The sequence below is a fragment of the Spermophilus citellus genome (assembly GCF_964194105.1).
Source record: "Spermophilus citellus genome assembly, chromosome: 10".
NCBI classification, from domain to species: Eukaryota; Metazoa; Chordata; class Mammalia; order Rodentia; family Sciuridae; genus Spermophilus; species Spermophilus citellus.
Genome location: NC_138197.1, coordinates 26,189,979 through 26,206,503, shown reverse-complemented (window position 1 = coordinate 26,206,503; position 16,525 = coordinate 26,189,979). Strand labels below are relative to the sequence as shown.

At 34.5% G+C, this 16,525-nt stretch overlaps 1 protein-coding gene across 1 annotated transcript in view; it reads right to left on the bottom strand.

Annotated features, from left to right (window-relative positions):
- Positions 1 to 16,525, bottom strand: part of ERC1 (ELKS/RAB6-interacting/CAST family member 1) — a gene marked incomplete at its 3' end in the record, with an annotated part of 440,133 nt that overhangs the window by 129,139 nt on the left and 294,469 nt on the right. Inside the window, exon 16 of the mRNA XM_081310767.1 lies at positions 12,988 to 13,149. Within this exon, the coding sequence (XP_081166893.1) occupies positions 12,988 to 13,149 (162 nt within the window). The remainder of the gene's footprint in view (positions 1 to 12,987; positions 13,150 to 16,525) is intronic.

Genomic DNA, 16,525 nt, shown 5'->3' with positions numbered 1-16,525 from the left:
TCACAGGGACTACAAGCCTGGCCATCACCCACCTCCCTCACTCCTAAGCAATAAGAGGGCACCTGCAAAATGGCCATTTATAGAGGCAGAGGCACTGCTATTACCGCTGGAACCTCCATAGCCCCAGGACAACTGGTGGCATGTCCATGTTATGCACTGTGTTGCTGCAGCTTGTAGAGCCTAAAAGGGCGAAACGCTGGTGTGGCCATTCGGGTGCAAGCCCACCAATGCGCTGCGTTTTGGTGGAGATGCTGACTGGGAAAGGACAAATTGCTGACTTGTGACCCCACCTTGGATAGCCCAGCATATAACACAGCGGATCCAGGAAAACTGGCAGGACACACACAATGCAGCTGCTCACATATCTTCTGCCCCATGCAAAGCCCGCCCCAAGAGGGCGAGCCTGAGCCCCATAAGGCCACTGCTTTTCCACTCTTGTTTCACCACCTTGATAACTGCCTGGAGCCTGGCCAGGCCAGGGCGGCTCTCGCCTAGCGCAGGCTAGCCCAGTAATCCTAGGGAATGCGCCCCTCCCCACCACCTCCACAAACCCAGGGAGATGCCCTTACCATGCCCACCATGCGGTGGCAGGGGATTTGGAGAGGAAATGCGAACAGATGGCCAACATCAGGGATTCTCGCCTGGAGGCTGGTTCCATGCTTCTACTTAGGGGTTCTCCAGCCACATGGACAAAATGTTGTAAAAATCTATCCTTCCACATTAGTCCTTTCACTATCTCTCAAAGGAGGCTTTTGGCCCAGCATCCCAATTACTAACCTGTACTTCCTGTTTCACACAAGCCTGCTACCTAAGAGGCCACAGAACCTGCATTTTACCTAAAGATGCCCACCTGTCAATATAAACGAACAATTTCTTTTTCAGGCAAAATATGGTTCAACAGGCACCTACATTACAGCTTTGAGCTTGTCTTATTCTCAACGCTAAACAACCCATTTTTTTAAATAGCTCTATTATTAAGAAAAACTGCAGAAGTAATATAACAATTTTAAGAAATACATATGCTTGCTTATATTTTATTTTTGGAGGTTATGAGGATGCATTTTCTTCATCACAGGAACAAAAGCCAGAAACATGAGACAATTTTCTCACAATGTTTCCGTGATGACCAAAAAAATTACTTATTTTCATTTCTAACCATACGAATACAAAAAAAAAAAAAATGTATACACCGGGATCTCATTTTAACTACATTAAGGGTGTACCCCATAGTTAAAAGTAAGTTGGAATGGATCCAAATGTTTTAAGAACCATGTGATTTCATAAGGTTGACATAATCATAGCTATACCTCTATTCTTAGTGCATATTTTTCCAGTTACTTAAATAATCTATAATCAGTTCATAAAATAATTAACATGTATATTTGTTTAATTAATATGTATCTATTTGCTTCTAATCGTTTTCCTTCAACAGAAAACACATAATTTATATTTCTTATACATGCATTTATCTGATGTTCTGTCTTTTATACTTGAAAATATTTAAGATAAATGTATTTTAGCATAAAAAAAGTTGCATTCAAGAGATAATACAGGGGCTGGGGATGTGGCCCAAGCGGTAGCGCGCTCGCCTGGCATGCGTGAGGCCCGGGTTCGATCCTCAGCACCACATACAAACAAAGATGTTGTGTCCGCCAATAACTAAAAAATAAATATGAAAATTCTCTCTCTCTCTCTCTCTCTCTCTCTCTCCTCTCTCTTTCTCTTAAAAAAAAAAGATAATACAACCATCAAGCAACTTCTAATTCTTTTATAAGATGATAAACAGATATAATTCTGTCAACAAAAATGTCTAAGGGCTTTAATTATATTTTCATTGTACCATTATCAAGGTACAATAATCTGTATAGATTCTAAGATTTACAGAAATTGTTCCAAAGTATAACCAAGAAAAATTCTAATAGGAGAAGAAAATACTTCCACAGAGAGGAATCACACATTGGACGTCCTAAGAAGAAGAAAGAAATCATCTTTGGGTAAAACAAGATCTTTATAATTCTAGATTTTAATGATAGAAGAACTTTCCTAAATAAGGAAATCCTTATATCATTATCTAGACAGATGATATAGAAGTTAAAACAGTTGAAAAATAGATTTATGTATAACTGGAATGTCTATAATAATTTGAACTGATTCATTCTAGTATATTTCAGACTTTCCCCGATTGTATTATATTAATATGAACCAAGATTTTGTCTATATGTTGATATGATAAAGACCTATTAAAATGTTAAGTTTATTCCCATTAAGTAAAGGTCTTTATTTACCTACTGATTCCTAATGTTTAAGACAAGGATTAATTTTAGTGAATAAATTCACATCCTTGATTAAACAATAAATATTTTAAAATGCTGACAAATTCCAATTTTGACACTTCTCCTTGGAGACTAAATTTGATTGACTGAAAGATACCAGTAACAATTACTGTTGATTCTTATATATTACTTATGTTTTTGGACATTTGTGGGATTGGGGAGAGCAGTTTATTGGAACTGGAGCTCTCCAAATTAAAATCATACATTAGTTTTGGAAAATAAAAGCTGTAAACTTTCTTGGAAATTCATTTGTATTGTATAAATTCTCTGACTGGACCTATAATCCATGAAACATTGTAAGACTTGTATATTGCTCCCTAAACTGGTAAGTAACCTTAATCATATTTTCTAACAAACAATTAAGAGACACCTATTTAAAGGATAATATTCTGAGATACAGAGATATTTTGAGACCTTCTCTCAGAAAGAGATTGAGGGTTCTTTTTATAGGATGGATCAACTAGTCGATATACTAGGAAATTAAAGCAATCAATAAAAGATTTCTCATTTTCATATCTAGCCTCAACTACTATCATCAAAGAAGGCTTTAAAAAATTACCTGCTGGAAAGAAAGATTGAAGAACCTCTCAGACTTGATATAAACCAAAACAAATTCAGAGAGATTTTTAAAAAAATCCAAATTCATATAGTGTAATATTTCAAATTTTATGCCAGATGTCTAACCTTATCTAGAGAAATATTATGCTATTACTTAACTAAACTTTAAAATACACAGCCATCTTAAAAACAGTTGTACAGGAGATTTATCTTAACTATGTCCCAGTAACACAGAATAGGTACAAGCCTGACAGTTTTTCTGGAGCACAGCAGTTCTCCAGGACAAATTGGTATCCAACAGGTAAACAAAATGCCTAAAAAATAATTTTAATAAGCCTTTAGAAAAATTCTAGTATTTTCATAGAGAGACTCAAAAAGATAGTACAGCACCTTAAACTTATAGGGGGCCACCCATTTGCAAAGATGAGTTTATCATCCAGCTAGCCCTAGACATTCCAAGGATTTACAAAGGTTAGCATAATTCTAGCCAAGTTTAGATGTTACATCATAGTTAAATGGAGCCCAAATGGGGGGGGGAGGGAGGGAGGGAGGGAGGGAAGGAAGGAAGGAAGGAAGGAAGGAAGGAAGGAAGGAAGGAAGGAAGGAAGGAAGGACAAACATATAGACAGAAAGAGATTAAAATGCTAATCTTACCTCAAGAAAAATAAACTTCCAAGTTAAAAATTTTACTCCTAGGTTATAATCAGATTTTGAAAGCCTCTAAACATTAAAATAGGGCCTTACTTCAAACCCTTATCAACAGTTTATCACTGAGAAAAATGATACCAAAATAGTTGTCCCTAAAATATTAAACAGATAGCTATAAATAAATCAGATCAACAGCTGATAGCTTATTTCAATAAAAATTTTTACCATGATAGACCTTTTCACCACTTTAATAATATGAGACAATGCCCTACATACATTGATATTTTTAAAATTAGTAAAATCATGGATTACACATGGTTATTGGAGCTAATTTTTCTACCTTAAACAAAGTTATTGAGGATGCTTTCTTTATACACAAAGATTATTTTGACATAAACCCCTCAAAATGTCATTGATAGTTCAATGTCCTATAAAATTTTAAATTAGATCACTGTTTTAAACCACATTGTTGACTTGTCTTTACCCATTAATATTTGAGATATTAACTCCCTCTACTTAGGTCAACACTGTTTGATAACAATGATGACAGTTATTTCATGGATTCATAGATAAAAGACTATTCATTTCTCTATTTTGTTCTTTATTAACGGCAAAACTCAAAACATCCTCTCTAGGCTTATTTAACATATGTACTTCCTATTTTAGACAGATGTCTATAATTTTTTCATGCCCCTAGTAAAGACCACCACTCCTAATTTAAAAACTCTGTCTCTAACTTCATTCCAAATTAAGATAATTATTTAAGTTAATCTAAAGCTAATTTCAAAATATAAATTTTTATATACAACTTATTGTATTCTTCATTTTTGGTAATTCTGTTAAAGTCAAAATCAAGTCATCATACTTTAGTAAAGGCTAAGTTTCTATTTACTATGGTTCCTTTAAATAACTTCTGTCAAAATTCACGACCAACTAACTTTTCTTATTATTTTCTTATTATTCAAATACTTGTACTATTATCTATAACTCAAACTGATGATGCTATGGCTTACGCTAGGCCTTTAGTCAATTTTATTAAATAACAAAAAGGGAAAACAGGACCCCACAGGCACATAATAGATCTTACAAAATATTTTTAAAATTTTTCTTGTTTGTGATACTGAGAGTCTTACTGCTGATGAACGTAATTTAGTAAGTTAAATCAAATATCAAAAGATAGAATTTAAACTGGTCATCATGGAAAGGTTGTAAACCCTGACACAGGAAGGTAAATCTCCCAGCTGCAGGTTTACAGCCATGCAGCTTCACAAGCTTGTCAGATAAGTAAAAAATTATGAACAAACTCCTATACTCCTATGGACGCATTTCTCAGGTCCACCTCTAATGTGCCTTGCAGTGAGGACTGGAAAGTCCACCCATGAAACTAGATTAATTGTACTGACTATAATGGTCAGTTAGACCCATATGTTGATCCTGTGGTAAACAGGATGTCTGGGACTATCTTTTGAGAAAAAGACAGCATATGAAAAACCTAAACCAGCCAATTATGCTGGTCCTTAGAAATTAAGACTATGTATCTGGGCAATTGTCAAAACAGAAAGATTGTTGAAACAGAAATTTTCCTATACAGGCCAGTTATTTACATAAAATATCCACCAATGTATTACTGCCCTAATCATTCTACAATAGAAACTGACACCTTTTCTAAGAGGATAGATTGTACATATGTCTTGTAAGTACAACATAAGGTGTGTAGAAATAGTGGATATATTTTAGGCTGGTCTCCTAGAATTATATGAGGATGCCATAACTCCTAGAAACCTTAATCCTCTGCGAGATGGCACCCAAAATGATGTTTTGATGATTGACTTCTACCTTCAGAATATTTACATTACTGACAGACCTAAAAGACTCCTTAAATGTGAGAATTGAGAAAAAGGATGATTACATATTTTGTAACCTATAAAAGGTACAACTTGCCTAATTTTATCATTAGTTATAGTAGAGAAAAGGGACACTGATCCTTCATCAAGTTCCTTTGTCCTACTGCCAGCTAACATGCTGAAGTTAACGTGCAGGCCTTAGAACAGGTGCATGCCTTTAACCAGACCTAGGCAAGCTCTTGATCTCATCATTCTTGAAGTGACAACTTTAAATATTATTCATTGTTTCTACAAGTAAAACCTTTATGGCTATGTTTTAAAACTTACAATATATGGATTTTCTTAATAATTTGACTTAAATTACTTCCAAGATCCTTCATAGTTAGATAAGTGCTGATGGAAGGATTTAAACTAGTTAAAATGCTCTAGAAGCCACGTAATGAATAATGAGAATGAGCCCTCTGCTCTATAGTTTCTGGAAAGGCTTAAATACCATGCCAAATAAAAATGTCTGTGTTACTATGGTCAAACACATGCTTTCCAATAAAATTGGGAAAAGATTAAGAATCTTCTGGTGTATATTTAGTATATTTAAACCTCAGTATTTTAGTCCACTGTGACAAATGCTTCCAATCCCAATAAAAGTTCTATACCATATGTCTAATGACAAAAGGGGGGGCTTTTGGCGGAAGCATAAATACATAAATCTTTGCAAAAAGTATGCAAATCATTATGTAATTTAGAATGCATTTCAATTTTGAATTTCCTCCCAAATTGTCACTCTTGTATAATTTGCATGACTATTTATAATGTTGTGCTAGAACATTATGTCGTCATACATCCCCAAATGGGATTTTTAAAAAATGTCAGCAACCTTACAAAATGAAATACTATAGGTCATCAGGGGAAAATAATTTAAAATACAGTTTCTTTTTAATTAATTAAAGCATAATGTATTGATCACCTATCATATCCCCAAATAGCCTGACCATCTTCTTGCTCATAGTTTCAGAGGTCTCAGTCCATTGACAGCCAACTCCATAGCCAGGGACTGAGATGAGGCAGAACATCACAGGGGAAGAGTGTGGGGAGGAAAGCAGCCCAGGACATGGTAACAAGGAAGCAAAGAGAGTTCTGCTCACCTGGGACAAAAATATAAATCCCAAAGGCATGCTCCAAGTGACCCACCTCCTTGCCTAGTTATCACCAGTTAATCCATTCAGGTGGATTAATGAGTTGATTATGATAAGATTCTCACAGCCCAAATATTTCACCTCTGAACTTTCTTACATTGTCTTACACATGAGCTTTTGGGGGACACCTGATATCTAAACCCTAACAGTAAGATGATGCTATAGTTTGAATGTTCTCCAAAGGCCCATGTGTTGAAGGCTTAATCCCTGGCTCAGCCTACTGGAGGCAATGGAAACTTGAGGTAGGGCATAATGGGAGGTTTTAAGTCACTGGGAGTGGGCATTCAAAGGGGACAGTGGGATCCTAATCTCTTCCTTTTTTTTCTCTTTCATTCCTGGCCATGAGGAGAATAGCTCTACTTTCCTACATGCTCCCTGTCATGATGTGCTGCCTCACTTCAGGTCTAAAAGTAAAGGGGCCAACTGACGATGGACTAATACCTGTAAATACTATAAGCCAAAATAAACTTTTCCTCTTTGTAAAGTTGATTTATTTATCTCAGGCATATGTTACATTCACAGAAAGTTGACTAACACAACTATAGACAAGTAATTGAATATATAATTGTCAATAACTTTCTTTCCCAATTGTTGGCACACATGTTTGAAATTAGAATCTAATTTAAAAATGTAAATTAAAGATAACATAAATTACACACTGAATCATGTCTGCCAGAGTACTTTTTCTTTAGGGAAATCTGGTCACATACATGGTAGTCCATCAAGAATCACCTCAGACATAAAATCATTCCTTATTGTTTTTGGTCTACAATACCATTTTCTTGTGCTTAGGAAAAATTGGGTGAATATTTCAGGTTGCAAACATTAGCCCCTTATAATAACACTGTTGTCCTAGTATGGTGCCTAGCTTCCTGAAATTGATTCACTGTAAGATATGTTGCTTCATCGTTGTTTTATTTTTATTTTATTTTTTGAGGGGGTGGTACCAGGGATTGAACTCAGGCACTCGACGCTGAGCCATTAACAAGGCCTATTTTGTATTTGGAAATAGAGACCATTATGTTAAGTAAAATTAGTCAAACTCAAAGGGTGAAGGATCATTTTTTCTCTCATATGCAGAAGCTAGAGAGGAAAAAGGTAAACAAAGGTGGGGTGGATCCCCTGAAAATACCAAAGGGAAATCATGAGAAGAAAGGGACCAAGTGAGGTAGGGAGGAAAGGGGGAAATGCTACAGAGTGATACTGACCAAATTACATTGTCATACTGTGTACAAATATGTCATTATACAACGAATCCTGTCATTATGTACAACTATAATGCACAATAAGAAAACGTGGGAAAAAACTAGAGGGAGAGAGAGAAAACCAGTCTTTTGGACATGTCTATAGGATCAGTTCAGGAGATTCTAATGTTTTACATTTTCACCCATGTGTCGAGATTATCTTTTAAGTAACTGGTTTTGAATTTTTAAGCTCCCAATCAACATAGTGATTAATTTATTCCTATCAATTCATTTCATTGTTTGCTTTAAAGAGTATTAAATGCAGGCTCATAGGCAGAGAGTGAACAAGAGAGGCAACACATGTACATGTGGTTAATGAACACAATGGCTCAGGGTAGAGACAGCTACTAGTAGTCTGGATACAGGATGCTACTTACTGGACAACTCTGCATTCTCAAAGAACCTAAAATACCCTTCCATCCCTTTCCTGAACAAACTGGCTCCCAAGGGGGGGAAAATTCTTAGCTTGATAAAAATTTTATCAAAAATCAGAACTGTCTTTTCATCTTTACTCTGCATGCCCATATAGGGTAGGACTGAAGGAGTTTGAATGCTAAGGCAATGGAAAATGAACCAGCTCATCCACAATTTTTTAACAGTGAACCCCATGACCTCAATTAATACTTAAAACTTATTACAGCTGTTATTTTATTATTTTTCTCTCACTCTCTTTTACCCTTTCTTTCTTAAGGGAAAAGAGCTACTAGAAAAGTAGAATAAAAAATAATGGCTAACAAATCCACAACACAAGGAAAAGAAGAACCATGCTGCAATTTGCCAATATAAATGTTCCTTCTCTTCAGGGATGGCTAACAAACTCAAATGTTTCTAATGAACCACTGGCAAACTACCAAGTGCACAGTCTTACATCTCTCCAAACTCATAATCACCATTTATCTGTAACAGACACGTGAAAATGACAATCTTAAATGCTAGGTATGGAAAAGAACTTAGGCCATTTTCTTCGGTTTGATGAGGTCAGGATTATACCAGAAAACTAGAGTATTCTAGTGCTTTGCTGAAGAATTCCCTATAGAAATGTGCCAACTATCTTTTTTTAAATTAATTTTTTAAAATTTATATATGACAGCAGAATGCATTACAGTTCATATTACACATATAGGGTATAATTTTCACTGGTTTTATATAAAGTATATTCACTAGTTGAATACAAAGTAAATTCACACCAGTGCCAAATGTCTTTTCCTCAGGGAAGCCTATTTCTTATTCTAGATCCAGAGTCTATACATATGCATTTATCAGGCTCTTTGCATGTTGCATTTTCTTCATATTTCTTCTACTTATCAATTTCTCTACTTACACTGAGCAAGTTCTTTTGCTTTTGATAATTAAATAATTCAAATGAAATAACTTAAACCTTTAAAAATACAATGAGTCCTACATTGACTATAGAGTGAAGAATCTGTTGTTGCCAATAGCCACAGGAAGGATGTTGCCTTTCTCCTCTTAAACTCTACTTAAATAATTTTGTTTTCATATAAATCATCAGTAGGAAAAAACTTACAGTAAAAGCATAGTTATAAGTGCTTTCTGTTCTTAATTCTTTATATTACTAATTTATAAGAAAACTTTTATGAAGTAGGAACTATTATTGCTGTTTTAAAATGAAGACTAATGCTTGCAGACAGGTTAAATAGCTTGCTGAGGCCATGGAGCTAATAAGTGGCAGAGACAGAACTCAGATTCAGGTTCTTTTATTGTAGGAAGTATGCTTTCTCTTTCCACTCCCTACCCCAGAATTGGGAATTCCACTGGGGTGTTCTACCACTGGGCTACATCCCCACCCCTTTTTAATTTTGAGATAGGGTCTCACTAAATTGCTGAAGCTGGCTTTGAACCTGTGGTCCTCCTGCCTCAGTTTCCTTAAGTTGCTGGGATTATAGGCATGTACCACCACATCTGGCTTAGAACTCTGCTTTTCTTAGTATCAAAAGTACTCAGAGACATACAATCATGCTATCTACAGGGTAAAAACCTCCTTACACACTGACAGAACATATTCTGAACAAATTTTTGGAAACTGAGGCACCTTTAGCCCAGGCCAGATGATTAGAATTTGCTCAAAATACAGACAGCAGGAGTTCAGAACATAGAAGAGGAAAGACTATTTCCTCAGTCAGCTACACAGTGAAAAGGAACTGAAAATTTACTGTATTTTGAACCCATGATACATCATTTATGGTGCTTTTAGTATAATTACACTTAGATTTAACTGCGGAGTTTTTAGTAGAAGCTCTGTGAATCATTACTTTATATTGAAAGCTAAACTTTAAAAATTTATTTTTTTCAAAAGAGTATAGGAATTTTTCAGATTACTGTTCTATATGGAAAGAAGAGAATAAATGATGCTCCCTACCCCCTAGTAGAACCACATGTCTATAAAGCAGTACAAATAGAAACTGGGTAAGAGCTAACACTTTCTCAACAAATTAATTAGGCCTAAAGTACTGATGTAATTTATTAAATGGAAGTTAGGGGACAAACATCTTAATAAAATTTGAAAGTAAAAGGCAACAAGGTAAAATTAAAATCTTTTAAAAACTTAAAAAAATGTTACAATCTGCGTGACACAAAACTTGTGAAAAATCTGCCTAAGAACATCAAGATGCCACATAAAGGTATCTTGAGCAACTGAAGAAGGTGAGTTAAGAAAATAGTCAGTCCTCAGATCCAGGTTTTAACACTGTATTTCTAGAACTTTTATTTAATGTTTATTTTTAAAAATTTTTATATTGTTTATCATTCCTCTATATCCTTCCATTATCCCATGGCTTATTGTATAACATACAACATAATACCAATAACATTCTGCCAATCATAGTATTTATTTTCTAGAAATAAAACCTCGGATAGCAAGAAATAAAGTTTGGTACTGTGATAGAAAAATAAATCACATACAATTCTCTTTTTACTCAAGCATTCTTAAAATTCTTTCATATCACCTCAAAGTTCTAATGATAAAGGGAAATATACCTCTACCTGTATAAAAGTAGCTATTTAAACTGAGGGTAAAAGACCTGACAAGCCATATGTTGGTGCTTAGAGAAAACAGAACAAAATTCCTATATTGCTGCTTTTAATAAGGCCTGTTTCTCCATAGGAATATCACAAATGATACCGTGTTTTCCCCAACATTATCTCCATCCTGACTCCATTTTCTTAAAAGCATAGAGATCTGATTCAATTTTTTTTCTCACCTCTGTCTCTTAAGATGTTCTAGAATGGTTCTCAGACATATTCACATCTAATGATTTCACTCTCTACTGCCAAATAATTATCTCTACTACTTCACTTCCAAAATGTTAAGCTTTGAATTTTGCCTACAGTGACAAAACTCTTATCTAAAACCTCTTTCACTAACTTGTTCCTAACAAATATACTTGTAATAATTTTTCTCACAGTGATACTCAGAACCATAATCTCTATTGTCCTAGGACATCTGTCTATTTCTGGCTTCACTTACTCATTTCTTCCAAAAGCATATCATCTGTAACACTCTTCTCTCAACCTTGCACTGTGCCATTCCAACCTGAAATCACAGGTAACAGCTTAACATTCACTTCCTCAACCCTTGAGTTGCTATCACTGTATCACAGTAGTCATGTCCCATGAAGACTCAAAGTTATTTACTATGGCAAGATCCTTGTCTATTATATAGGTGTTCAAAATTTATTGACAGTTCAAAGTAGCAGAAAAGAAGAGGTGATAACAGATTAAATGAGTCAGGTTGAAAAACATGTATTTATTTTAGCCAGAGAGGAAGAAATAAAATACAAAGAAGGAAATAAAAGAATGCGAACACAGGTGCGGGGCTTGTGGCTCAGAGATGTAGTGCTCACCTAGCATTCGTGAGGCACTGGGTTTGATCCTTGGCACCACATAAAAATAAAATAAAGATACTGTGTCCATCTATAACTAAAAAATAAACATTAAAAAAAATAAAGTGAACATAAATGTGAGAGAATACAAATAAAGGAATATTGCAAAGGAGGAACCAGTGCTTAAAATTTCTTACAAAGATAAGCAGCCGGTCTTACAAAGGAAAAAGAACACCTCCTCAAAGACAGACAACAACAAAAACACAGACAACTGGTAACTAAGAGATCTCATGTTAGACTTGGTTTTATTAAAATGGGAATAGGTCTTTAGGTAAGGATGGTAAATGGTAATCAATGGTAAATGGCATTTATTGGATTATTATTGGACATTTAATAGAGATATGTGTTCTAAACAGAAGGTCACGGAGGAGAAAAAGAAGCATCTATTATGTAGTAGAAGATGTATATATACTTCACAACAATGACAGTCTCAGGAATCCACAGATGTGGAGCAAATAGGAAAATGAGGTACAGCAAACTTTTGCTAAAAGTGACCATTTTGTAAAATACTGGCTTCCAGTGTAGCAAAATGTTAACTGTTGAATCTGAAGGACAGGTAAACGGAGGTTCATTAGAATACTCTATTTTTTTATACCTTTCAAAATGTTTATAGTAAGTATTAAAAAAAATTGGCAAGTACTGTTTTTTTTTTTAGAGAGAGAGAGAGAGACAGACAGAGAGAGAGAGAGAGAGAGAGAGAGAGAGAGAGAGAATTTTTTAATATTTATTTTTTAGTTCTCGGCGGACACACCATCTTTGTTGGTATGTGGTGCTGAGGATCGAACCCGGGCCACACGCATGCCAGGTGAGCGCGCTACTGCTTGAGCCACATCCCCAGCCCCCAAGTACTGGTATTGACGGTGGTGGCAGAGTGCTTGCCTAGCATATACAAGGGCCTGCTTTTGAATCCATGAAAAAAAGAAAATTCTAGTAGTAGTCATATGATCTCAGAATCAATAACCCTCTTCCCTAATTATCTGACCAATTTACATAAACTTTCCCATGATTTTAGGAATTTCAGAGAGGTAATTAGATGCCGAAACATATACATGAGAATACTCTAAAATTCACTGAAAAAGTGCCTCAAAATAATTCTGTTTGAAAAGGATTTGCGCCACATGTCACCAAATTTGTTATATAGTGAGAATGCAAGCTAGCATAATGATTAGGCTAAGTGTACGGGTAATAAAGATATAATATGAAAGTCAGAAAGAAAAGCATTTCAACTAAGCATGTGCTTAATTAAAGAACAAGGTTATAAACACTTACTTCATCTCTAGAACTTCCTCTAAGTGTTTCCTTCTCTCTGCCCGAAGATTGGTCAAATGAGTTTCCTTTTCTGCCAGAGACTGCTGAGTGGAAGACAGCTTTGCTTTCATGGACTCTAGTTCCTGCTTTACTTTCTCCATGGCCATCAATAGCTCCTCCACCTATGACAAAAATGGAAAGGAGAAAAAGAGAACATTTTGATCATTTAAGAGTCAGGGAAGCTGCACCACAGGCAACTACTGGGCCCATAAAATTGAGGGTACATAAGAATACACAAAAATTTCTCTACTCTTTCTGGATCAGACCTACATATCAAGATATAGTCAATAATGACTTCCTGATTCTATAATTCTTTTTAATTTAGATCAGAAATAACTTATTCTTTTCTGGTATGTACATATATAATTTTCTTTTTGAAAGTGCATATGTAAGTCATAGTTCAAGAAATCACACTTTGGGGGCTGGAGATGTGGCTCAAGCGGTAGTGCGCTCGCCTGGCATGCGTGCGGCCCAGGTTCGATCCTCAGCACCACATACCAACAAAGATGGTGTGTCCGCCGAGAACTAAAAAAATAAATATTAAAAATTCTCTCTCTCTAAAAAAAAAAAAAAAAAAGAAATCACACTTTGGGCTGGGGTTGTGGCTCTGTGGCAGAGCACTTGCCTTGTCCATATGAGGCACTGGATTCAATCTTCAGCACCATATAAAAATAAATAAAAAAATATAAAGATATTATGTTCTTGTATAACTAAAAAAATGCTAAAAATAGAAGCAACACTTTACTATAGAAAATCCCTATATGAATGTTGTTTCAAAATGGTCCAGAAATTTCTATGGAAATAAAACACAAAAATACAAAGAAAAAAATCATAATAAATACTGATAGGAGAATTTTAGGAAATAAAGGACATAAACTTTAAAAGATTCAGCATACACATAGTTATAAATATATATAGTATATGTATATATATATATATATAAAACTATATATATAGATTTTATACACCTATTTTTATTGTTTACACAATTAAGAATTTTTTTAAAATAGCAGCCTATTGTCCCCCAGAACTATTAAAAAAAAAAAAAAGTCATAATTCAACCAAACAGCTACTTACTGTAACGCCAGGCAAATAGACTTTTTTTTTTTTTTTTTTTAAAGAAAGACTGAGGGGACTGAGGAGACCAGTATCTGTCTGGTTGATACTGTTCTAATCAACCAGATGGATAGGACATCGAATGCTTTAAATACACTGGGGTAGGAGGTGGAGGAACCTTGATAGAAACAGACCTGAAAAACAAATAAAAACCACCCAGGGTGTGCATGTAGGGTGGAGGAGGGGATGCTAAATCATATGGAAAAGAAACTCAGAGAGCAAGATATGTACTTTTCTACTTACTCTGGGTGTTTACCTAATCAGAATTATTTAAATAAATAAGGTCATTTTAATTAAGAAGTAAAAATAATGCTGATGAAAACATGTGTTATCACCAAAAAATAACCTCAACCAGGTAAGAAAATAGCCAACTGCATGGGTACTGCTTTTCAAGAAATAATCTTGGTGACAACAGATCTTTTCAGAAGTTGCGATAGGGATAGGTAGAGCATTTATCACTGCTCGACTCCTCCTACATAAACTAATTGGTGTGATACTGAAACTAAGCGTTGTCTGGAGAAAAAACTGCAGTAAAATACACCAGAGTTGTTCACTGACCCCTAGAAATAATGTCTGGTAACTAATCACATCTTGCTGTAGACTGGAATCAGCTGCTAAATACTCATAGAAGCAGATATATTTTGTTTTTTGGCACGTGCATTATTTTACAGAAGTAATCAAGTTGATGTCCTCAGCTAATGGGATCCTCACGGTCCAAGTTACCATGAGAATATACTGTCATGCAGATTTCCTCGGGTATGTATTAACATCTGCAAGTTTTATATGAATATATATCTCCCTCTGCCTTGTAAAAAGTACTGAAAAGATTGATTCAATTTTATCAGTTTAACTCATGTAAAATCTTATCTAAAATTGTGTACAAATGTTAAGTTCTTATGATAACACAAAATCAATAGATAAGCACCATTTGTGTCCCTCTTTTATGGATTTATCTAAACAGATCTCAAAAAGTCTCCCTTCCACTCTATTCTTCACCATTTCAGGCAACCAATGATATTAGCTTCTTAATAACTTGGAGAAATATTTTGCATGTACACAAGCAGGCATACATAATGTTGATTCCTCCTTTTCCTACCCAAAAGGATGACAATTCTATACACACTCACAAGCATCTAAACTTTTTTGTTCAATCTTTATTTTAGTACAACATACAGAAAAAATACTCAGACAATAAATGTACTCATTGAAGAATTTTCTGAGTGAACCCATCTTTGTAATCAGCACATAGATCCATAAACAGAATACTATCAGTACTATAGAAACCACCCTTATATCACCTTTCCAGATAAGGGTATTCACTATTTTGTTTTTCCACACTCTAGTCTAGTTTGCATTTTTGCTTTAATTTTGTACAAATAGAATTGAAAAAGCATATCATTTTACATATTTTCTCAGTGTTAAATCTGTGAGATTCATCCACATTTTTAGGTATAAATACAGTTCTGAAATTCTCATGATTCTATGCTATTACACTATGTGAAAATACCATAATTTATTTAAGAGAGTTGTATAAAGAGAATTTTTTTTTACTTTTCATTGAGTTTAATTAATTTTTCTTTATATTTTTTCTATGTTAAGAGCACTTTGTACACTGAATAATATTTTTACTACTTTAGGGTTATAAGGATATACACACACACACACACAAAAAAACCCACTTGATTTCTGTATATATTGTAATGGTGAAAATTCATTTTTTTAAACTAATATAGATACTTGGCTGAGAACTATAAACAGCACAAATTTCAAAAATCATGATTAGAAATAAATTTCCACCTATTCTGAAAAATATCAGAAATTAAAGACTACTTATGATATATAGGAAAAATGTTTCAACAACACTTCATATTGTAAACAACAAATTTTAAATTTCATAAATGAGCAATTTATGAATGCATTTAAAAAGTCTTCCATATATATATGTTTCAGGATTAAGAACAAAACACACATCTACATACAGGAGTCCTCCCTTATTGATGATTTTGCCCGTGGCAGTTTTCAGTCACCCAAAGTCCGGAAATAAACGATTCGTAAGTTTTAAATTGTGCACTGCACTGAGTAACGTAATAAAATCTCACACTGTCCTCCTCTATCCTTCCTGGAATGTGAATTCTTTCTTTGTTCTGTGGCTTCAACCTGCCTATCAATAATTTAGCAATTATATCAGTTATCAGATGCAGTGCCTTGGACTTTTAGGGTTTGTATTCAAGTAATCCTTATTTTATTTAATAATGCCCTGAAGTATTAAGTCGAAATTCAAATATGCCAAAAAGAAGTAAAGTGCTTCCTTTAAACAAAAGGAGAAAAGTATAATAAGACATTTTGAAAGAAAGTATATGTCCATTCACATAATTATTATTA